Source organism: Mytilus trossulus, chromosome 8, assembly GCF_036588685.1.
Source record: "Mytilus trossulus isolate FHL-02 chromosome 8, PNRI_Mtr1.1.1.hap1, whole genome shotgun sequence".
Taxonomy (NCBI): Eukaryota; Metazoa; Mollusca; class Bivalvia; order Mytilida; family Mytilidae; genus Mytilus; species Mytilus trossulus.
In genome coordinates, this window is record NC_086380.1 from 19,243,487 (window position 1) to 19,269,116 (window position 25,630).

General features: G+C 31.2%; 1 protein-coding gene across 2 annotated transcripts in view; it reads right to left on the bottom strand.

Moving 5' to 3' along the window:
• LOC134680665 (DNA excision repair protein ERCC-6-like) overlaps positions 1–25,630 on the bottom strand; it is a 68,271-nt gene that overhangs the window by 2,173 nt on the left and 40,468 nt on the right. For both annotated transcript variants that reach the window (XM_063539799.1, XM_063539800.1), the window contains exons 26-31: positions 12,541–12,689; positions 10,916–11,031; positions 8,756–8,879; positions 6,987–7,114; positions 1,983–3,867; positions 1,232–1,292 (exon numbers count right to left, since the gene is read on the bottom strand). In XM_063539799.1, the coding sequence (XP_063395869.1) occupies positions 1,232–1,292; positions 1,983–3,867; positions 6,987–7,114; positions 8,756–8,879; positions 10,916–11,031; positions 12,541–12,689 (2,463 nt within the window). The remainder of the gene's footprint in view (positions 1–1,231; positions 1,293–1,982; positions 3,868–6,986; positions 7,115–8,755; positions 8,880–10,915; positions 11,032–12,540; positions 12,690–25,630) is intronic.

The following is a 25,630-nucleotide window of genomic DNA, read 5'->3' on the forward strand; positions in this document are numbered from 1 at the left end:
TTTGTTTATGTGTTACATATTTGTTTTTCGTTAATTTTTTTACATAATAAGGCCGTTAGTTTTCTAGATTGAATTGATTTAAATTGTCTTATCGGGGCCTTTTATTGCTGATTATGCGGTATGGGCTTTGCTCATTGTTAAAGACCGTACGGTGACCTATAGTTGTTAATGTTTGTGTAATTTTGGTCTTTTGTGGATAGTTGTCATCATACCACATCTTCTTTTTTATACACTATATTTACAAACTATTCAAACAGCTTACAAAAAAAACCATTTGATAATTTCTACCATGTTTTTGCTGCAGCTTAATAGTTAGATGGTGTTGTTTTTTTTGCTGAGAATTCAGATGAAGTTCATCATTGCCATTGGTTACACTGACATTGGTTTACAGTGTGGCTAATAAAGTGAAACTAAGAAAGACAATAACAATCAAAACCAAGGAGTAAACAGACTCCGAAAAACCAAAGGACATTTACATCAACAGTTATAAATAATAATTAAGAAACAACACGAACTCCACTAAAAACCAGGAGTGAAATCAGGTGCTCCGGAAGGGTAAGCATTTCCTGCATCATATACGGCATTTTATCACTACCAAAATCATTACGAAATTTATCACTTTTTGGTTGGTGTCTGTAACAAATGTAGCATTATCTACAACCCTTTGGCGTGTGTCTTTGTTGAGATTTTTTTTTTTTATAGATACAAGATGTGGTGTGAGTGGCAATGAGACAACTCTTCATCCAAGTCTCAATGTGTGAATAAAAAGTAAACCATTAAAGGTTTATTTGATTTTTTTATTCAGTTGTAATGTATGTTTACACAGTTTTGGCTGCTGAATTCTAATTATTGTCAAATTAACCTATCATGTCTGTCGCTAAACCAATTTTGTCAATTTAAGGGAATTATAAACAACTGTCAACAAGTGATAGGTTTAGTTAGCTACAAAACTAGGTTCAACCCAACATTTTCTTCTGAAAATGCCTGAAGCAAGTCAGGAATAAGACAGTAGTTTTTTTGTTGTTCGCTTTTTCTGTTTTCAGTTTTAATTTGCTTCTGTATTTGGTAATACTTTTTTACCCCTGATTTATTATGGATTCATCATCAATATTTAGTTTGTATGTCTTGCTTATGGACTTGTTTTTTTATACTTTTTCTTTTGTACATGATATTGGATGTAAGATGATGACTGTTCCTACATTTTCTTATTTGTTTACATAGTATTTATTACCTTCCTTTCTTTACAAAGCTGCTAAACTTTGTCTGAAGATCTTCTGAAAGACTGTCAAAATCTAAAACAAATGTTGTACAAATATTAGAATAATGGAATTTTATAAGAGTAACATAATCTACCTTCAGAGAAAAAAATCAAAACATCATCAGTGTGTATTGCTCATACACACTCATTTTATTACAATGACATGAGAGTTTGTCCAGAGAACATTTGTAACCTTTAGTTTTCAAATTAGATGGACAGAAAAGACCCTGAGGTTTTTGAATGGTAAACCCGAAATCCCACTTATAAAATTCTTTAACAACAGATCTACAGAAACATGAGAAATATGATATTCTTCAATTTCTTGCTTCTGATATAGTAATCTATGAATCAATACCTTTAAATGTTTGAATTTTTTTTTTTTAATCTTATGTTGTACCAGATGTGTGAAAATGATCATTCAAGAAGTTGGACATCACCAATTTTATCTTTTGTTCAATGCCATTACTCCTTTGGCATGGGTAATGATATATCTTGGTATATATTATATCATAAAATTATCTCTAAAGTTCTATTTGGCCTTCCCTTTTTGTTGTATTTGTACATTTTTTAAATTAACAAAAGTTGTAAATGTTGAACTAATTTGGTTATTTTTGTCACTGGGTTACGGTCTCATTGTTATTCACCAATAACCCAGGACAAGCTATAAAACCAGTCTTATTTTACCATGATTATTTAATTAATCCTATACATACTGATAACCTACCTTCTTCATCAGATTCATCTGCCTCACTTTCAGAAACTTCTTCATCTGACATTTCATCTCCATCATCATCAATGAAGCTGTCATCTTCATCATACTCCTCATCATCTGATTCATTTTCATCCTCAACGAAATTCTTTTTCGTCGATTTAGAAATTTGTTTAGCACCATTTATAGAATCATTGTCACTGTCATCACTCTCAACATTGTTTCTTGACCTTGAAGGTTTTTCATATTTCCCGCCTTTTTCTGAAACTTCCTCTTCTTCCTCTACATTTTCCTCCTCACTATCGTCTTCATCAGAACTGTCAATGACAGCTTTCCTCTTTTTCCTGTTGACAGTTGCTATAGGACTTTCATTTATGCTATTATCAGACCTATCATTAAGAGAACTGTCACTTTTTTTATTAGAGTTCTCATTTTCATCTGAATTACAATCTACAGATTCATCAACCCTTGATTTAATTTCAGGTGATTCTTCACTTTTATCTGACTCGTAATTCATTGAATCATCAATACAGTCTGTATTTCGTGAAGAGTTTAAAAGACGTTTTGGTGTACTGTCAATGTCGAGGTCACTTATCACAGACTTGTTACCGATCACAGCTGGCGTATTTTGTTCAGAATCAACAACAATACTAGCAGAGTTATCTGCCCTTGAGGTATCACAGCTGTTGAAAGGAGAATCTTGAACCAAGGCTCCATGTAGTCGTTTCTTTGCCTTTGGTGATGGTGACTCCTCAACAAAGTTTTCACTGTGAGATCCACTACTACTATGTGAACTATCTGCAGATCTATTGTCCAGGGCAGGAATTTCAACAAAGGCGGACATTATTGTGGAGTTCATTCTAGCTTCAGTTAATGCTTGTGATGTTAAAGGGATATTAAACTTTCTACCCACAGACATCAATGGCCGATTAGCATCAGGGGAGATAAGCAATTCTTCATTTACAACATTAGATTTTCCTGCTTTAGGTGTTTTAGCCAACCATGGACTGGCACATACACTCCTTCTTTTATTTTTTACAGGTGTTCTCTGTTTTTCAGGAGTCACCATATTAACAAAGCTTGAAACAGTATTTGAAATTTGGCTTCCAAACAATTTTACAGCTGATCCTAACCCCTTAGCCATAATTTCCATGGTTTTCACAGGAGATTTCAGTGCAGGAGATGCCATTTCTGCATCCTCAGATTCAATATCTAAATTTAACCTACTTTTCATGGGTGTTTTTTGTATAGAGGTATTCATATCCTCTTCAGAATTCAATTGTAAATTTTCAATACTTCTCAGAGGTGATTTGTGTATAGACAAATTTTTTATTTCATTTGTATCCACCTTCATGGGAGAGTCCACCATCATTTCTACAGGCTGCTTTTTCATTGGTGTTTTCGATGGTGATGTCATCATGACATCATCATCACAATGAATATTTGAAAAACTGGTTTCTAAATTCTGAATATCATCTTCATTTTCCACATTTACATTAATATTCTCAATGTTTTCTTGTAAACCATTTTCTTGGTTATTTTCAATTAGAATTTCAATTTTGTCATTTCCCTTTGAAACACTTTCATTTTTTTCATTACTATCTTGAGTTTCTTCATCAGAGTCCAAACAAATAGGTTCAGATTGTTGTAAGTCACTTTTGGGTTCTGACTTAATTTCTACCTCGATAAACTCTGTGTGAGTATTTTCTGATTTTATTCCCGGACTTTCTGGTTCCTGTTTTACTGTAGGACCAGATGGTTCTATTTTAATTCTTAGGTTTGAATCTGCTGGTTTTGTGTTTCTAGAACTTAAAGTAGGTAAGTCGTCATCTGTGTCCTGAGTTATTTCTTGTTTGATTTGACCAACAGGTGGCACTATCTGTCTTTCTTCTTGAGAAGTCTAAAATGAAAAAAAAAACATTTACTAGCTGTGAGTTAATATCTCTGCTGGTGGGTTGAGATCAGCTCTGTAGTCAGGTACTGACTGATATGATTTATAGCATACCTTTTTCTCATCACTTGGCGTCCGTCGTCAGTCGTCGTCCGTCGTCGTCGTCCGTCGTCGTCGTCGTCGTTAACTTTTACAAAAATCTTCTCCTCTGAAACTACTATGCCAAATCAAACCAAACTTGGCCACAATCATCATTGGGGTATCTAGTTTAAAAAATGTGTGGCGTGACCCGGTCAACCAACCAAGATGGCCGCCACGGCTAAAAATAGAACATAGGGGTAAAATGCAGTTTTTGGCTTATAACTCAAAAACCAAAGCATTTTGAGCAAATCTGACGGGGTAAAAATGTTTATCAGGTCAAGATCTATCTGCCCTGAAATTTTCAGATGAATCGGTCAATCGGTTGTTGGGTTGCTGCCCCTGAATTGGTAATTTTGAAGAAATTTTGCTGTTTTTGGTTATTATCTTGAATATTATTATAGTTAGAGATAAACTGTAAACAGCAATAATGTTCAGCAAAGTAAGATCTACAAATAAGTGAACATGACCAAAATGGTCATTTGACCCGTTTAGGAGTTATTGCCCTTTATAGTCAATTTTTAACCATTTTTCGTTAATTAAAGTAATCTTTTACAAAAATCTTCTCCTCTGAAACTAATTGGCCAAATTAATCCAAACTTGGCCACAATCATCTTTGGGGTATCTAGTTTAAAAAATGTGTGGCGTGACCTGGTCAACCAACCAAGATGGCCGCCACAGCTAAAAATAGAACAAAGGGGTAAAATGCAGTTTTTGGCTTATAACTCAAAAACCAAAGCATTTTGAGGAAATCTGACATGGGATAAAAATGTTTATCAGGTCAAGATCTATCTGCCCTAAAATTTTCAGATGAATCGGTCAATCGGTTGTTGGGTTGCTGCCCCTGAATTGGTAATTTTGAGGAAATTTTGCTGTTTTTGGTTATTATCTTGAATATTATTATAGATAGAGATAAACTGTAAACAGCAATAATGTTCAGCAAAGTAAGATCTACAAATAAGTCAACATGACCAAAATGGTCAGTTGACCCGTTTAGGAGTTCTTGCCCTTTAGAGTCAATTTTTAACCATTTTTCGTAAATTAAAGTAATCTTTTACAAAAATCTTCTCCTCTGAAACTACTTGGCCAAATTAATCCAAACTTGGCCACAATCATCTTTGGGGTATCTAGTTTAAAAAATGTGTGGCGTGACCTGGTCAACCAACCAAGATGGCCGCCACCGCTAAAAATAGAACATAGGGGTAAAATGCAGTTTTTGGCTTATAACTCAAAAACCAAAGCATTTTGAGGAAATCTGACATGGGATAAAAATGTTTATCAGGTCAAGAACTATCTGCCCTGAAATTTTCAGATGAAGCGGTCAATCGGTTGTTGGGTTGCTGCCCCTGAATTGGTAATTTTGAGGAAATTTTGCTGTTTTTGGTTATTATCTTGAATATTATTATAGATAGAGATAAATTGTAAACAGCAATAATGTTCAGCAAAGTAAGATCTACAAATAAGTCAACATGACCAAAATGGTCAGTTGACCCCTTTAGGAGTTATTGCCCTTTATAGTCAATCTTTAACCATTTTTCATAAATCTAAGTAATCTTTTACAAAATCTCCACTGAAACTACTAGGCCACAATCATCTTTGGGGTATCTAGTTTGAAAAATGTGTCCGATGACCTGGCCATTCAACCAAGATGGCCGCCACGGCTAAAAATAGAACATAGGGGTAAAATGCAGTTTTTTGCTTATAACTATGAAACCAAAGCATCTAGAGCAAATCTGACAAGAAGTTAAATTGTTAATCAAGTCAATATCTATCTGCCCTGAATTTTTCAGATGAATTGGACAACTGGTTGTTGGGTTGCTGCCCTCCAATTGGTAATTTTTAAAGAAATTTTGCCGTTTTTGGTTATCTTGAATACTATTATAGATAGCGATAAACTGTAAACAGCAATAATGTTCAGCAAAGTAAGATCTACAAATAAGTCAACATGACCTAAATGGTCAATTGACCCCTTAAGGAGTTATTGCCCTTTATAGTCAATTTTTAACAATTTTCATTAATTTGGTAAATTTATGTAAATTTTTACCAAATATAGTTCTCTGTTACTAATGGGCAAAGTTCATGATAGATATAATTGTAAGAAGCAAAATCGTTCAGTAAAGTAAGAACTTCAAACACATCACCATCACCAAAATACAATTTTGTCATGAATCCATTTGTGTCCTTTGTTTAATATGCACATAGACCAAGGTGAGCGACACAGGCTCTTTAGAGCCTCTAGTTATAATTCTGCTCATAAATTTAGAAGTTGTAACCAAGGTTTCAACTGCCTGAAGCAAAGTTGACCCAGGATGTTTTCAAATGCTTTTAAAAACATCCATGGCTTTCAAATTTTAACTTTAAGTGTTCCTGATGGTCATAAATTCAGAAAATGCTTCTGATGCAACTAAATTAATAAAGAGTTATTTTCATTTTGTAACAACTTGAATTATTTTTAACTTTTCCATCATTCAATAAATTGAGAAAGAAACATAATGGTCACAATATGAAATTTGTTGGTTGTTAAGATGTGTGTCAAAATGGCAATTTCTCTGAAACATTTCTTATTACCAAAGCAATGGGACAAAATCATCTGTATTAAGATCAAGATATGTGTACCCCTTCCCCAATAACAGGGTAATATGGTTCAAATCTACTCAGATGATATTATAATTCATACAGAATGCACAGTTTTTATTCATGGTTAGCACACAGATTCATTATTCATGTTATTGAGGTACTTATTTCATGGATTTCTTTGGTAAATATGACATCGTACTAAATAGATTGTGAGAACCAAATGGACAATTTCAGTTGTGGTAAAGATTAAAAATCTAAACTCTTTAGATACTTGAGGGTCTTTACAAAAAAAATGAAAATAATAAGTATCTGAACTAAAGACTTCCTAATTTGATATATTTTTTTATTTGCATATCTTCCCCTAAATAAATTGTTTTCTTCTTTCTTTCTGATAACCCATGAATTATTTTCACCTTTTTCTGTGGTGATTCTGTCAGATCAACCATTTCTGTATCAGAATCATCACCATCCTCATCTTCATCATTTAGGTCGATAACATCGTCTGGACCTCCATCTGGAACAGAGGTTACTGGGGATGTGGCTGGAAAAAACAAAGGGTCACATGTACTTATAATGAATCAAAATATTGATATATTATGTTTTATTTTTGATATGCCTTTTTGTCATGTTATATGCAAATATGCAATAACTGAGAGAATAAAGACTGTAGCCAAACTCTATAATTACGAATCTCTTGGTTCATTTGATTTACTCAGGAAAATGATAAATGAAATCCTAGACATATCCTAGTCCAATGGTTCCATTATTCAATTTGATGTTTCCCTTAATTATAAACATGTGTACAAACTTGAAAGCTTTATCTTGTTGATTGACCTTCCATGGTCCTCTGAGTTAGCTAAATTTGACCTCCATTTAAAGGAGGGTTTGGCCCCAGCAAACTAGTTAAACCTCACCACATTCTGTTTGTGCATATGCCAAGTCAGGAGCATGTAAATCAGTTGTGTGTTGCTGTATATCATATTTGTTTTTGTTCATTGTTTTGTACATAAACTAGGCTGTTAGTTTCCCTTGTGATTTATTTTATATTTATCATTTATGGGCCTTTTATAGTTGACTATGTGGTATGGGTTTGCTCATTGTTGAAGGCCATACCATGATCTATATTTGTTAGCTTTTATGTCATTTGGTCTCTGGTGGACTGTTGTCTTATTTATAGATAATCATAACACATACTCTTATTTTTGTAAACCTGTTGATATATTCACCTGCAGTGTATCCCAAACTATGTCTGTCCGACAAAATGTAAGATGAAAAATCAGACAGTCAGACAGAACTTTTAAGATTTTTTGGTTGAATATATAGTAGAAAAGTTCAAATTTCTCTTTCTGTCAGACAAACCCTAAAATAGTTAGGCACAGACTAGCACCTTTTGTTCTGGATCTGAATTGACCTTTGTTGTACACATCATGAGATGTTTTAGAACGCTTGTTTTTAGGGTATATTTCAATAGCCCATGATTTCAAATCTATAGACATATTTCTCTCTTGTGAAATTTTTTGTTCTTTTTAATTGCCCCTTTGATTTATAGTCAAAAAGAGATGGTTTCATATGTATTATCCTATAAGTTTCATTGATTGACACCCTGGCTAACATACACATAGGCTTATCAACCTTCCCTACGCCTATATCACCCTGCTCTGTCGCTCAGTAGTTCTTGTATCAAGACTTCAAAACGAGACCAGGCATTATCAGCTACATCACAATGTGAAAGAAGTTATCAGCGACGTCACAATGCGAGAGGAGACATTATCAAGTGTGCTTTCGTCAAGCATAAAAGTGTCTTAGGGAGAGAAAAAAAGACCATAAATAGAATGATCAACAGATAATCGGGTTTTCTATGTATAGATATCGTAAAATATCAGCCGCTCGACACAATGTGAAACTTTTAAGCTTGTTCACTACGCTCACTCGCCAAAAAGGTTCACAATGTGGCTCGCAGCTGATATTTTACGATATCAATGTGTAGAAAACCCGATAATCAAACATATTGTACTTATTGATTGACACCCTGGCTAACATACACATAGGCATATTGTACTTGTAAAATATTCTTGGTCCGTTGGACTTGTCATTTGATTAATCAAATAACCTACTAATGCAAGTTTTTTTCTACTTCTATGGAGAAGGGTAAGTTAAATTGATTCTTGTCTTATGTACAAACCTGTAGGCATATTCCACTCAGCTTGTACTCTGGGTGGTCTGTTTGATTGGCCCTCTGATGGATATTGTGACATTGGCTGAGACAGATCAGATTCCATTTTTAAAAGTTCCTGAGCTTTTTGAACCTGAAATTGAAATTAATGATAGTTTACTCCATAAAATAAAAAATATTATTGAAAAAATAAATAAACGCTTGGTGATCCTTATATTAGATTTTAAAATTTGATACCAGAATTAAAAGAAAAAATTAAACAAGAGACAAATATGATTTTTATAAAACACGATTATTAAAATGCACATGTAAAGAAAACATTCCAAAAGGAAGGATTGAAAGATTGTTAGTGTTTTAACACCACTTTTTATTGCCACTTTTGGGCTATTTTGTGTCAGACGGTTTTTGATGGCGGAGGAAGCTAGAGTGCCCAGAGAAAACCACCAACTTTGGATAGGTAAACTGACAATCCAAGTCAATTAAAATGGAGTTGAGTGCAACTGCAAGAGTGGGATTTGAACTCACATCCTCAGTGTTAACTCACAAGTGATAACAGTAGTAGAACTACATAGACCACTAGGCCACCTAGACCCTTATATTAAACTAGAGGCTCTAAAGAGCCGGTGTTGCTCACCTTGGTCTATGTGAATATTAAACAAAGGAAGCAGATGAATTCATGACAAAATTGTGTTTTGGTGATGGTGATGTGTTTGTACGTCTTACTTTATTGAACATTCTTGCTGCTTACAGTTATCTCTATTTATAATGAACTTGCCCCAGTAGTTTCAGTGGAAAATGTTAGTAAAAAATTACAAATTTTATAAAAATGGTTAAAAATTTACTATAAAGGGCAACAACTCCTAAAGGGGTTAACTGACCATTTCGGTCATGTTGACTTATTTGCAAATCTAACTTTGCTGAACATTATTGCTGTTAACAGTTTATCTCTATCTATAATAATATTCAAGATAATAACCCAAAACAGTAAAATTTCCTTAAAATTACCAATTGAGGGGCAGCAACCCAACAACGGGTTGTCCGATTCATCTGAAAAAACTCAGGGCAGATAGATTTTAACCTGATAAACAATTTTACCCAATGTCAGATTTGCTCTAAATGCTTTGGTTTTTCAGTTATAAGCAAAAAACTGCATTTTATCCCTATGTTCTATTTTTAGCCATTGCGGCCATCTTGGTTGGTTGGCGGGATCACCGGACACATTTTTTAAACAAGATACCTCAAAGATGATTGTGGCCAAGTTTGGAATAATTTGGCCCATTAGTTTCAGAGAAGAAGATTTTTGTAAAAGATAACTAAGATTTACGAAAAATGGTTAAAAATTGACTATAAAGGGGAATAACTCCTAAAGGGGGTAATTGACCATTTCGGTCATGTTGACTTATTTGTAAATCTTACTTTGCTGAACATTATTGCTGTTTACATTTTATCTCTATCTATAAAATTATTCAAGATAATAACCAAAAACAGTAAAATTTCATTAAAATTACCAATTGAGGGGCAGCAACCCAACAACAGAATGTTCAATTCATCTGACAATTTCAGGGCAGATAGTTCTTAACCTGATAAACAATTTTACCCAATGTCAGATTTGCTCTTAATGCTTTGGTTTTTGAGTTATCAGCCAAAAACTGCATTTTACCCCTATGTTCTATTTTTAGCCATGCCGCCATCTTGGTTGGTTGGCCGGATCACCCGACACAATTTTTAAACTAAATACCCCAATGATGAATATGGCCAAGTTTGGTTTAATTTGGCCCAGTAGTTTCAGAGGAGAAGATTTTTGTAAAAGTTAACGACGACGGACGACGACAGACGCAAAGTGATGGGAAAAGCTCACTTGGCCCTTCCGGCCAGGTGAGCTAAAAATGAATATGTATTGCAATATTAAAAGCAAGTTGACAAAAACTTTTGTACACAGAATTGGTTCATACAGTAAAATCATGTTTTAATTGTGTATACAAAGAAAGACTTAAATGGCCTGTACTGTTCATATAAACACTAATTATGCTTAGCTGTGTCTACAGCCATGGCCTGTACTGTTCATATAAACACAAATTATGCTTAGCTGTGTCTATGGCCATGGCTTTTACATTTTTTCTAAGTAAAAAAGATTGCTTAACCTATACAACATAATAACACTGATCTTACCCTGGCTTGAATATAGTCATTGCCTTGAACTTCCTCTTGATTGTCCTCATCAATGTCATCCACATTGTCCTTCACCTTACCAAACATAAGGTCATGGTCAGATATACCAAATATATCTAGGGAATAATAATAAAGGAAGTTAAAGTATATACATGTATAAAATATATAAATTACAATGTATATCTTAGCATTTGAATAATTCCAATAAAGTTTAATTTTTGCATTTAAAATAAATTTGAAGTTTTGATTATAAGTCATCATTTTGGTATGTATTTAAGGAATGACTGTAATATTTTTTCTGTCTATGAAGAAATAACATAAAAAATTTGGTGCACACTGAATAACGCGTGTAGCGAGCTATTTACAGTGTGCACAACATATTTTATGTTATTTCGAATAGACAGAAACAATATTACAGTCATTTCTTTTAATTTAATTCTAAATTCCATTTTAAACCGTAGAAAACCATGACGTCAGAGTCACAACACTAAATCATGTCTATGGGCTGATAACAAAATAACATCAGCCAATAAGAAGAGGCGTTACATCCAAAATTAAATTATTTCAAAATGTAAAAAATACACTAGGTTTAAAATACCTTATCAAACTATTTGCTATCTCAACCAAACAAATCACAATGTTGCAGATCAATTGATATAAAAAATATATTCATATTTTACCATCTATGTGTGTACTCAAAGTGTTTGAAAAATGTCCAATAGACTATCAAAATCAAGAATGACTACCTAAACAAAGAATGTAACTTTTAACAAGGGAGCATCTAATGCCTGATATGTCCATCTAAACTGAAAATGTATCATAATACTTAGGGACGACATCAAAAGATTGATGTAGGATAAACAAGAATGTGTCCAAAGTACACCGATGCCCCACTCGTACTATCATTTTCTATGTTTACTGGACCGTGAAATTGGAATAAATTCTCTAATTTGGCATTAAAATTAGAATGATCTTATCAAAGGGAACATGTATACTAAGTTTCAAGTTGATTGGACTTCAACTTCATCAAAAACTACCTTGACCAAAAACTTTAACCTGAAGTGTAACAGACGGACGAACGAACAGACAAACAAACGGACATACTGACGCACAGACCATAAAACATAATGCCCCTCTATTATCCTAGGTGGGGCATAAAAACTTAAATCAAATAGTTTGGGGGTGGAGTGGGTCAACATTGCATCAAGTTTTGTTAATCTAAAATCAATTTTACATATATCCATCCCTGTTGGTCATTCAATTTTTCCCAAATTAAGTTAAGAGGGGGGGGGGGGGGGGGGGGGGTCAGTGAAAAACTATGTGAGTTAAGTTTGTTATCCTTCATTGAACTTTTGATGTTGTCCCTTACCTAGAGAGTCTAGATATGCTATATGAGCATCTAAGGACTGGACTGTCCATCTAAACTCTAAATGTACCATAGTACTTACCTAGAGAGTATAGATAGGCTATATGAGCATCTAACGACTGGTCTGTCCATCTAAACTCTAAATGTACCATAATACTTACCTAGAGAGTATAGATATGCTATATGAGCATCTAACGACATAATACTTACCTAGAGAGTATAGATAGGCTATATGAGCATCTAACGACATAATACTTACCTAGAGAGTATAGATAGGCTATATGAGCATCTAATGACTGGTCTGTCTTTCTGAAGCCACTATGCATTTCTTCTAGCTGTTGTTGTGTTGATGATACCCGTGGATTATTTAGCTCAAACAGCTCCTTTAATTCTTGTTTGGTGAAATATCTATGTATGAAAAGATATATATAATAGTTGGTTTTCAAATTTCCCATAGAAAATTTATATGGGAAATTTACTGTTATTCATAACAATTCTGTATACACCTTTATCCTTTTATAAGATGTTGATAGATGCCACTTAGCAACTAGTTCTATATTTTGATCAAAAAAATAAACATTGAGACTTTTTTTTTTAGAATTTAATGAAGAGCCTTGGTTTTTTCACCTGGATCTATTTGCATTCAACAATAGCAACTCTCCAACATTGGAGACAAGAATATAAATCATGTATATGATCTCTTTATTGTTGATCTAGATCTTGTATTGCTGATCATATTTCCCTGGTTTTTTTTCTACTAGAGTGTTTGTCCAAAATACAAATAATGAGCTAACATTAGCATTCAAGGGTAATAACTTTAACAAAGAATCAACTGACAATTTATCCTGTTTACAATTTTCTTTATTGAAAATAACTTTTGCATGATATGCACAAATTTGGTAAAAATCATCATTAAAGGGCAACAACTCCTATGAGTCAACTAAAATTAATTAACAACAATGTTGTTATATTTGTAGATCTTGACTTGCTGATAATGTCTGATCATGATGTTTCAATTTTTCTGTTTCTGTTTGAGATGAGCAAAATATGTAAAAAAAAATTAGTAAAACTCATCTTTTAAGGACAATAACTCATACATCTGGAGTTAACACAGGTTTCCCCCCAGCTGATTCAATCTTGGACTTTCTTGTTATTTTTTTATTTCAAAATTTTACTCTTATCTGTTATAGATTTTGAGATGATAGGCAAAAATGAAAATGTAAAATATCATCATCTTAGGGCAATAACTCCTGTCTGACAGTTTTATAGAAAATATATCAACATTCTGAACATTTCTGATGTTATCAAATGTGTCGCTGGGATTCTGTTATCCCACCCTTTTCATTTACACCCTTTTCATTTAATTTAGATTTTAGGTATGTATACCTTTTCACATATTGTGTAGGCAAAAAAATAACCTTTTCACATTTTGTGTAGGCAAAAAAATTACCTTTTCACATATTGTGTAGGCAAAAAAATAACCTTTTCAAATATTTTTTGGGTTTCATGTGATGTGTAATGTGGAAAACTAAAGTGTCAAGTGAGAAAAATTAGTTGATAAAAAAAAAAAAGCTGGGAACACCAATAAAAAGTGAAAAAGAAACTTTTTTGAATTCAATCCTTATTATTTTTTATTTATTTTTTTCACCTAGAAAAATTTGACATTACCTGGTAAATGAAATGTTGAATTATACATACACACAGGGGAAATAAATAAAATCATGTAACCTTGTTGCTAATAAAGTCAAAATTGTGAAAAACAGCAAATATTTTCTGTTCTAATGGTAATTGCATTTGGGTGACACAAATAATGAATATAAAAAAAACCTGCTACTACAACCAAGTTTGTTATTTTTAGAAACACTGCTATCTGATGTGAAGCTTCCTGGAATCATTTAAGCAAATCTTTATAACAATTTGTCAACTTTCAAGTTAATGTATTAAAACCTTTTTAAATAATGTATATAAAGTTCAAGTATCAATTACTGCAGACATATCTCATAGGCGGATCCAGGGGGCCCGGGCCCCCCTTTTGTGGGAAAAATTTGGTTGATTATATAGGGAATCATTGAAGCATGACTGGAGCGGCCCCCCTTAGGTCAGTCAGCGGGCCCCCCCTTAGGAAAAGTTCTGGATCCGCCACTGTATCTGCAATCTGAAGGACAGACATTTCATCTCAGAGGATTGATATAAACTGTGAACACGAGACATAAAGGGTGAAAGTGAAATTTGATAATTTGCCCTTCAGTTTAAAGTTATATTGGATCTTCTGCAGTATAAATTGTTCTCATTAACAAGTTTGTTAGACATTAGGACAAACAGGGCTAATTATTTTGTATGTACACTTGTTTCATAACCTCCAAAATCGTTAACTTTTTTTTCTCACTATTTTTTAATTCCCGCACTTGCACAGAACACAGAAATCTACTTTCTTCTTCCGGTCTCTTTGTCATGAGACTTTGAGTAGTCTAGAAAAATAAAGGAACTCAAGGAATACAATACCAATTTCATTTTTAATAACTCTTTGTCTTTGATATGAATAAGCGTTACCTGATGATCGCGTTTCTTTGTTTACATTGAACATGACATCATAACTTAAATAACGTCACAAGTAAAATCACTAACAACTGAACCAAAATCAGAAACGATACGGTATTATCGTTTTGAAATTGAAATATGTTTGAATTAAAAAAAAAATCAGACAGACTTCGTCCCCTTTCACAGGTAATGCCTAACTCATATAGCAAGTAAGGAGTGAAATTACACAGTCAAAAAGTGTTGGTCCTGAATTTAAAGTAAAGTAGCTGAAAAAGGTATATTTTGAGTTAAGAGCTGATAAAAGTTTTCTATAATTTTGATATAATTTTGTCAAAAAGTAGCACATCACACTGTAAAACTATTATTGAGGAGTTCAGGTGAGATTTTTTAAATTTTCATTTATTACTAAATAACTGTGTTTTTCGGACTATATTAGGCGTAATTGCATCGCTGGGTAGTTGTCACTCCAATGTTAATTCCACATCACTTTTTTTCATTTACATAAAATCTATCTAAAAAAGGTTGACAAAGTAAACGAGTGTTTCACTCAACAGCAAATAAAAGCCATTTTTTAAGTTAATCGTAGACCCCCATTAATAAGATTACATGAGATATTTTCAGAAATCATGTGTTGGAATTTTTTATGTTTGGGTATTTTGGATTTTTCTTTTTTTATGTCATCTTGGATTTAACTTCTGTCATACTATCTTATTTTTTTCTAATCTTATGTTTAAGTATCTTGAATTTTTCTTATACAATGCTATCTTGGATTTTTAATGTGAGTCTATAATAGATTTTTTTTCCTATTGCCACAGCTATTCATTTTTTAATGCATTGTGAATTTTATTTAGATCTGCAATGTGATCTTTTTTTGAAAGCAAGTGCAATTAACCCAAATTTTTTTTCGATTTTAATCATGACAACAAATTTATCTTTCTGATTTCACATGACTGTATACATCCCTTTTTAGCAAAATCTTTATATTTTATGTTTAACTGCAGAAAATATTGTGTATAACAGAATGTTTTTGGTTTTTTTTTGTGTTTTTTTTTATTGTGATGTAAAATTTTTATTTATTAATTGGTAAATGAATGTTAGAATAAGTTTTAAAGCAAAAGTGTCTCATAAGTCAGTCATGGCTGGATACCGATATTTTAACTTCGATTTTAATTCTTATTTTGTATTTTTATACTTATATTATTATGAATGATATTGTTCAGTATTGGTATGTGACACTATAATAAAATATTCTGTCTGTCTGTTTTTACCAGCTTACAACCTTGGGGGAAAAGTTAAGGATATGTCTGTTCCATAGAGTTCTTATAATTATATATCAATAACTGTGTATGGGCTTTTTACTAATTTGGTGAAAAAAGGTTTTCCGTATTCATACTGAGAAAAAAGTGTTGTGAGGAAAGTCAAAATCTTAAAAGAAGAAGCAAGTATTTTTTGTTATCATAGCATTTGGGTGACACCAATAAATAAGTGCCAGTCTTTTTGAGAATCAGGCAATTTTGAGAGAAAAAAATCAACCATCCTATTTTGAAATTACACTTATCCTTTACACTCATCCTGAGTAAGAAATGATAGGTTTTTTGTTTCTATATGTGTGGTAATTAGAAATATCTGTAGATACATTTTGGTTAAAATGATAGCAAATTACAGATTTAGCTCCCCTTAATTCTAGTGCATTTAATGAGAAAAAACAGGAGGGATTTAAATAAAAAATGTTTATTGTCTAAAAAATACTATGAAATAACTGTGTGTCAGGCCATAGTGGAATTGCATTGATTGGTATAGTTGTTACTCTGAAGTTAATTCCACATCACTTTTCTTCCCATACATAAAATCCATATAAACTATTATTGAGGAGTTCAGGTGAGATTTTTAAAATTTTCATTTATTACTAAATAACTGTGTTTTTCGGACTATATAAGGCGTAATTGCATCGCTGGGTAGTTGTCACTCCAATGTTAATTCCACATCACTTTTTTTCATTTACATAAAATCTATCTAAAAAAGGTTGACAAAGTAAACGAGTGTTTCACTCAACAGCAAATAAAAGCCATTTTTTAAGTTAATCGTAGACCCCCATTAATAAGATTACATGAGATATTTTCAGAAATCATGTGTTGGAATTTTTTATGTTTGGGTATTTTGGATTTTTCTTTTTTATGTCATCTTGGATTTAACTTCTGTCATACTATCTTATTTTTTTCTAATCTTATGTTTAAGTAGTCCAAATAATTATGACGTCTTGAAAGGCTATTATAATTTTTTTCTTTGACGCCTTACTTCGACGCGTCAAAGAAAAAAATTATAATAGCCTTTCAAGACGTCATAATTATTTGGACTAATGTTTAAGTATCTTGAATTTTTCTTATACAATGCTATCTTGGATTTTTAATGTGAGTCTATAATAGATTTTTTTTCCTATTGCCACAGCTATTCATTTTTTAATGCATTGTGAATTTTATTTAGATCTGCAATATGATCTTTTTTTGAAAGCAAGTGCAATTAACCCAATTTTTTTTTCGATTTTAATCATGACAAAAAATTTATCTTTCTGATTTCACATGACTGTATACAACCCTTTTTAGCAAAATCTTTATATTTTATGTTTAACCGCAGAAAATATTGTGTATAACAGAATGTTTTTGTGTTTTTTTTTATTGTGATGTAAAATTTTTATTTATTAATTTGTAAATGAATGTTAGAATAAGTTTTAAAGCAAAAGTGTCTCATAAGTCAGTCATGGCTGGATACCGATATTTTAACTTCGATTTAAATTCTTATTTGTATTTTTATACTTATATTATTATGTATGATATTGTTCAGTATTGGTATGTGACACTATAATAAAATATTCTGTCTGTCTGTTTTTACCAGCTTACAACCTTGGGGGAAAAGTTAAGGATATGTCTGTTCCATAGAGTTCTTATAATTATATATCAATAACTGTGTATGGGCTTTTTACTAATTTGGTGAAAAAAGGTTTTCCGTATTCATACTGAGAAAAAAGTGTTGTGAGGAAAGTCAAAATCTTAAAAGAAGAAGCAAGTCTTTTTTGTTATCATAGCATTTGGGTGACACCAATAATTAAGTGCCAGTCTTTTTGAGAATCAGGCAATTTTGAAAAAAAAATCAACCATCCTATTTTGAAATTACACTTATCCTTTACACTCATCCCGAGTAAGAAATGATAGGTTTTTTGTTTCAATATGTGTGGTAATTAGAGATATCTTTAAATACATTTTGGTTAAAATGATAGCAAATTACAGATTTAGCTCCCCTTAATTCTAGTGCATTTAATGAGAAAAAACAGGAGGGATTTAAATAAAAAATGTTTATTGTCTAAAAAATACTATGAAATAACTGTGTGTCAGGCCATAGTGGAATTGCATTGATTGGTATAGTTGTTACTCTGAAGTTAATTCCACATCACTTTTTTTTCCCATACATAAAATCCATATAAAAATGGTTGAACAAAGGGGAAAAAGGTGTTTCACTGAACAACAAAGTAAAGTATTTTTTTATGTTAATCCTAGACCCCCATTAATAAGATTATCAGGTGCTAATCTGTTACGTCATAAATACAGGTATAATCTTTGTAAAAATCCCTACATTCCAAGATAATTACCTGTATACAATGATGTTAATTAAGATAAAATACTTATATATTAATAAGATTAAATATAAATATATTTCTACAGACAAATAACACCCCCTGACTGAATTTATATGACAAAATTCTACAATCAATTACATAGTCTGTCTAAAATTATTTTATAACATTTCAATTGTAAATAATATTTCTATATATAGTTTTAATAAAACATAAAATTGCAAATAAATAATATTTCTATATATAGTTTTAATAAAACATAATATTGCAAATAAATAATTCAAAATTAATTGTCTATTTAGATCAAGAAAAAATGCAGAAAATGTTATACAAATTTCCCAATTTGAATCGAAAGTTACATTGGTGTGAATCTTTTTTTTAATGTTTATATTTTACAAAAATTATTTTAAATGAAATCTGTCACATACTTTTATGTAAAACATTTTCAATATAACTTTGTATTTCAAATTGAATGGATGATGATGATTATATTGTAATAAAATTTATTAGTAGATCTTAAAGATGATCCTAAAATATTTAACTTATATATATATCAAAGGGAATTTGTGTCAATGCATTGACCATATATTCTTAAAATTGTTGGGTGTGAAATTCAGCTTTTCTTGAAACATTTAATTAGAGATATATAAGTTTTCTAATGACATCATTTGGCCTAATATATTTCATAATAAATAAAAAACAAGAATGTGTCCAAAGTACACGGATGCCCCAATCGCACTATCATTTTCTATGTTCAATGGACCGTAAAAATGGGTAAAAAATATAATTAGGCATTAAAATTAGAAAGGTCATATCATAGAGAACATGTGTACTAAGTTTTAAGTTGATTAAACTTCAACTTCATCAAAAACTACCTTAACCAAAAACTTTAACCTGAAGCGGGACAGACGGACGGACGGACAAACGGCCGAACGGACGCACAGACCAGAAAACCTAATGCCCCTCTACTATCGTAGGTGGGGCATAAAAAAATCAATAAATAACCAAAAAAATATACTGGAAATAATGAAACACATGTCATGAGTTCAATTTATTCAACTCTACTTTAAGAATTTAACTGATAAAACTCTAAATTAAAATCAAAGGGTACACAATACAAGATTAATGCAAAAAACTTCAAATACACACAATTTTCTATGGACAACTGTACAATAATCAGTGACCAACCCAAACTTTTCCTTAGGGAGGGGGGGCGGGGGCCCTTTGACTGACCTAAGGAAGGCCCTCTCCAGTCATGCTTCAGTGATTCCCTATATAATCAACCAAATTTTTCCTGGATCCGCCTATGAAAATAGAGCACATGGCATTTTTGAATCAAGATAAAGAGGTTCCAAAAGCTTAACTAAGGCGCAGGACATGTAAAGACCCAACCCATCCTGCCCCCTTATGTTTAAATAAGCTTCTGCTTCACTTTTGTTACTGATAGCAATATATATGGCAAACCCTGAAACAGATGAAGCACAGAGAGTCACAAGACAAAAGGTTACAATCAAGATTTCTAAATCAACTTTTTTTTCTCCCATCCACTTTCTCATATAATTCAACAATCTTATAAATAAAATGGTAAGAAGACAGGCTGTCAAACTGACTACATTGTGTTAAGGAACATATGATTCATCATGAAAAGTTCATGGAAAAAAATTATATAACCAATTCATCATGAGTTTTTTGCATAATACTTTCTCTACACTGAATTTTGTTTGTTATGGTTTTTTTTACTTTTTGTCTTTTCCGTTTACTGTAGATATAAGTGTGGACTTACAAGTTTAATGTAAGTCATTGTTAACATCAGAATAAAACTTACAAAATTAAAGCTTATATCTGGGACTATTATACTAACAGATATGATGGAATAACTTCAATTCTATGTCCATAGTTATTGGGAAAAATACATGAATGACCCTCATTCAAGTTATATCATGTATATTCCCCCCAAATTTTTTTTTTAAATTGCATGATCAGTCTTAACAATGCTTGACAAGAACATAAATATATCATGTTTAATAAACTTTTTCATGTCTCCTTAAAGGCAAAACTTTTAAAATTCCTGAAATTTAATCTAAAATTCAAATGCACTTTTTAATTAAAAAAACAACTTTTTCATGACAGTTAACAAATAAAATAAACATGTATTTGACACATGTATTGTCACTACAGGAGATGAAGTTGAATTTCCAGTGTGGTTAGACAATGTACTGATACTGACATCTTTATTGTCACATGACAAAGTAGCAGACATGTGACAAACTGGCCAGGGATGTGGGCGGAGCTTACATCCAACAAGGTTAACAAAGAATAAATGATAATAAATTATGCAAATTCTGCATCTGGTTTCTACTTCCAGTGGCTCAAATGACAATTCTAAGTATATAAACTTTATTTCTGAAATAATTATTTGCAATGAATTCTTATTTTATTGAAAACCAGCATGAAATTATAAATTTCTCCTTATGGTGACCCAGTAAGTTTGTTTGTAAACAACAAAAATCCACATGCTCTAGGGTAATAAATTTCCTCTTTATCCATCCACATAGTAAGTTAATTAGGTTTTTCTTCTTAATTTGGCCACAACAAGTAAGATATAATTCAATCAATTTATATTTTTCAATGTTAGCATGTGTGTGCAGGAATGTTTGTTGTAGGGCTATGTGACTAATTTGTTTTTCTTTGTTCTGAGGTGACCACAGCAATTTAGATGTATTGTTCAGATAAGAAGATAAGAGGCTCAGTTGTTTGGACATGCAAATTTATGTAATATTAAAAAGCCCACCCTAGGGTAATCCAGTGGTCATTCTTGTTGGTCAACATGTAATGGTCAGTTGAAAGGTAAACAGTCAAACAGAATAGAAGCTTTTAAGGTAAGTGGACTTTATATATTTTTTAATTTATATTTACTTTTCTAAATAACTTACTTGTAACAATATCAACTAAAGCAAAAGGTCTTCAATTAATAAAAAATAAAGTTTTCAGTAATGTCTTTGTTACAATGTGTCTGTAAAATGATACACATTAAAATATAGAATAAGTGTTAAAAGAAAAGCCAAATTTTGTTAAATCCAAAAATTTATTATTTCATCAACATGCAGAAAAAAAGGGTTTTTTTTTCACCAAAAAAGGTTACCAAAAAAGTCTGATTTATTTTTTTACAAACAGGATTTTTGTTGTTAAAAATATTAATTTTTAATTTGGTAATTTTTTTATTTCCAATGCATTGAATTTTTGACAATTAAAATAGTTGGCATGACAATGTTTATTCAGTAATTAACATGTAACCAGACTGACATATGTCACAGTTGTTATTACAATTAACAAGTGTCCACTAAATGGTCAGTTATACTGGTCACTACTGTAGTACACACTCATTTAGATATGGACACTTGTGTTGATAACAGCTACATGGTTAGGTGAGTTTGTCAAAGTTTTTGTTTTTATCAATTCAAATTCTCTAAATGTTTTATTATTTTGAATCTTATTTAAGTTTATAAGTAACTATTACTAATATGAATATTTTATCACTTTAAAATTTCCATGATTATTCTTTTCACCAAAAAAATTAGTATAAAATTCATAAATGAACACAAATGACTAAACTCTTATGTTATTTTATCAATTGTTCAAAAGAAACTTATTTTCACATACTTAATAAAGTACATTAATTTCCTAGTAACAGTTGTGTGCATGTGTAACCATGACAACAAGCACTTACTGATGCTGGGGAAAACATGTACATTCATCTAGAGCATGACTTGTAATTAATTTAACCTGAACAATGGTCAGCCTCTTGTTTTGGACTGGTTGCCAGAGTAAATCCAGCTGGTTCCTCCCTGGTATCATGTTGTGTGAAGGGTCTAATTACTGCCTGCACCAATATGATGCCAGAGGGAGGGATAGTTAGAGATAACCATCACATATATACACCAGTTCAATTCTGGAATAGGAGGATTTTATAGTTTGATATTTTGGATTTTTTCATGGATTATTTTGAATTTGTCTTGGATTTTCTTGTGTTTTGTTTTTTTTTATTTTCTTATTTATGTTTTCTGCTATCTAAAATTGTTATTAGCTATTTTGGATTTTCATTTTGTTCTAGATATTTTAAATTTTATGTTTTGGTATTTTTCTTATGGTTTACTATTTTGACTTTTTCTTATATTCTGCAATTTTAGATTTTTCCTGTGTTTTTCTATCTGAAATTGTTTTTATGTTCAAGTAATTTGAAGTTTTCTTATACAATGCATAGTAATGTGGACTTTTCTAATGTTTTGTTGATATCTTGAATTTTTCTATAATTCCTTATGAACAACAATCTAAAAAAATGCTCTGCATGGAAGACTTAGAAATTAAGATTTTGTTCTATTGAACTTGTTTTACTAAGACTTATTGAGGAACCAGTTGAACAATTTCATTGTTTCCTGTCTTTTCGGTTCTTTCTATTTTCTAGTGACTTTATAGACCATAAGAATCAACAGATATCTATTGGTCCTGACATTACGTTCGGTGCTGAGATATATAACATTCTGCACCAATTTGATGCCAGGTACCAAGGGGTATTACATCTACATAGTTGAATTTGGTACCAGAGGTTGTTATAAAAACATATACTTAGTTATTCTGTATTGCCTGTAATAAGGGGTATCAATAAATATAGAGAGATTTTTAATTTAATGCAGATAACCAAAATATCTACAGCCATGACAGTACAGGGTTTGTATTTGGAAATGTTAAATTAGTTAAATAATAAAAAAAATAATATCATCTCAATTTAATTGCTATTTAGTGATTTATGTAACTTTCAAATGAATTTTTTTTTTTTCAATAAATATAAGCAAAGATCTAGAAATTTAAATTCAAACTGCACATCTCAGGAATATTTATGGGAACTAAATTAAAACGAGAAATGCTAAAATTCAAGTCTTTGTAATATTACATTATAGTTAAAATCTTTACAGCTACATTATTATTGATGCGTTTTTTTCCAAATCAAATCAAAAGTAATTAAAATTAAATATAAAAAATAAATCATAATGCTATGGTGTAATTTTTCAAACTTTGAAAATTTGAAGAATTTAATCTTTTATTTAATCAAAACACTTCAAAGAGATCATGTGAATACAATATTGATTATTTTTTATGTAATAATTGCTTTCTTGTAATGCCCTCGAGAAATATTTTTTCTTGATAAATACATAGTCGTTTGTACAATGTATCTGACATGTTTGCTTTGTAATCAATTCAAACAAATGTGTTAAGTTGTCTCCCTTGATCTCAGGTTCTATAACAAAGGTATGAAATAACACCTGGAGGCAAACTTCCATTGATATCAAAAAACCACTTTATTTGATCCCTTTTATCTCACCATTGATCTCCTTATATCTTGAAAAGAATAAAAAAAACTTGTGAAATTCCATTAAGATTTTTTTACAATTAACAAAAGATTGTGAATGACAATTAGCCTTAGATAAGACTTATACAACAGCAGGATATAGATACAAAGGGAGGTAATTAAGATAAAATTACAGTGGCATTTCATTTGCTTAGAGATTATCACATTGTAATCACGGATTAACTTTGACACCTGCAAAATAATAGTTTATTAAGATAGATATTTTCTTAGAAAATTTCTTATATAAAGAAAAAAATAATAATTTTTAGCTGTACATTTCTTTATTTAATGCTTACATGTTAGGAAAAACATTGTATTCATTGAAGGAAAAAGAACAGAGAAGATTTTTTTCAAAGAATATTTTTTCAAAAATAATACATTTACAGACTGGTAGCTATAACAAGGGAAGGAAAAATGTGTGGGTTTTTTTTGCACCTAAATTCCAATTTCTTGGTTGGTTTAAACACTTAGTTTGCTATTTATGTCAACTTAACAGAAAAAAAGTCTCTATGATAGTTTGAGATGTCAGTTTTGAGGAGGTTTTCTCAATTCTTAGGTGAACTGTTTACTTTTCCTGTGAGACTTGTTGTTCCTGAATAAGAGTTATCTTTCTTACCTGTATCAATACAGTGCTGGTGTGCAGACTAATAATTAGCACTTGTTGATGCTGGGGAAGAGAGATGACATTTACACCATACATGCAGTATTTCCTAGTATTCATGACATGCATGTCTTATTCTACAGTATCTCTTTGTTATCTAATGTGCTAGAGTTTTGTTCTGTTTTAATTCTGCTAGTGTTTTCATTTCTGTTTTAATTCTGCTAGTGTTTTCATTTCTGTTTTAATTCTGCTAGTGTTTCAATAAGCCTATGGTGGGTTTAAGAAGAGCTGTCTGATACATTATTGCAATGTGTGCATGAATAGAAGAGTTGTCCTTATTTTCCTAGTATTTATAATGTGCTGGTGTGTTATATCAACTAGCACTTACTAATGCTGGGGATAGACTGGACTTTACATCAATTCCGAATGTTATGCAGATTGGAATTTATTGGTTGAATTTCTATGTGATCCTTTTTTTCTACAAAACATTTTTACGGCTGGTGGTCATGAATAATGAAATGATTGGGGTCTACATATAGGGAATTTACAAATTTGAAGGATGGGCCTATACTTATGTAAAAACACTTTTTTAGAAAATAATCAAATTTAGAGTTTCCTTGAAACAATTTAACTGTAAGGTTATTCATTTTAATTAATGTAATTTCATCTCGTTTTCTGAGGACTTTTTTAACAAGAATGTTTCATTGTTGATTATTTTTAACACACTTCATAAGATCAGAAAAAAATATATTTTATTTTCAAAAAGCCATTTTATAAGAGTTGTCTGCTCATGTTTTTGGTTTTTTAAGTCCTTTCATTTAAACAATTTAAATAAAAAAAACATATTCTCTGAAAAAACTTCAATTTGAGGCCTTTAAATTTTATTACATTTTTTGAAATAGTACAACATAAACTATGTATCTCAATACCACATTCTTTCTTTATGGTCAAATCACCAAATTTTTCTACTTAAAGTGGGTATGTAACCGAAATTGTTGGAAAGTGAAGATTCTGTGAAAATTTGATGGTTACATACTATTAGTTGTATATGTGGTATAATCATGATAATTAAAGTCTGTTGCTGTTTTAAATAACTGTAATTTACAATGGATATAACATATAAAAATTTCTTGGGTTTGATGCTATATGATATTATAACTTAGAAAAGTATTTGGTGTCAA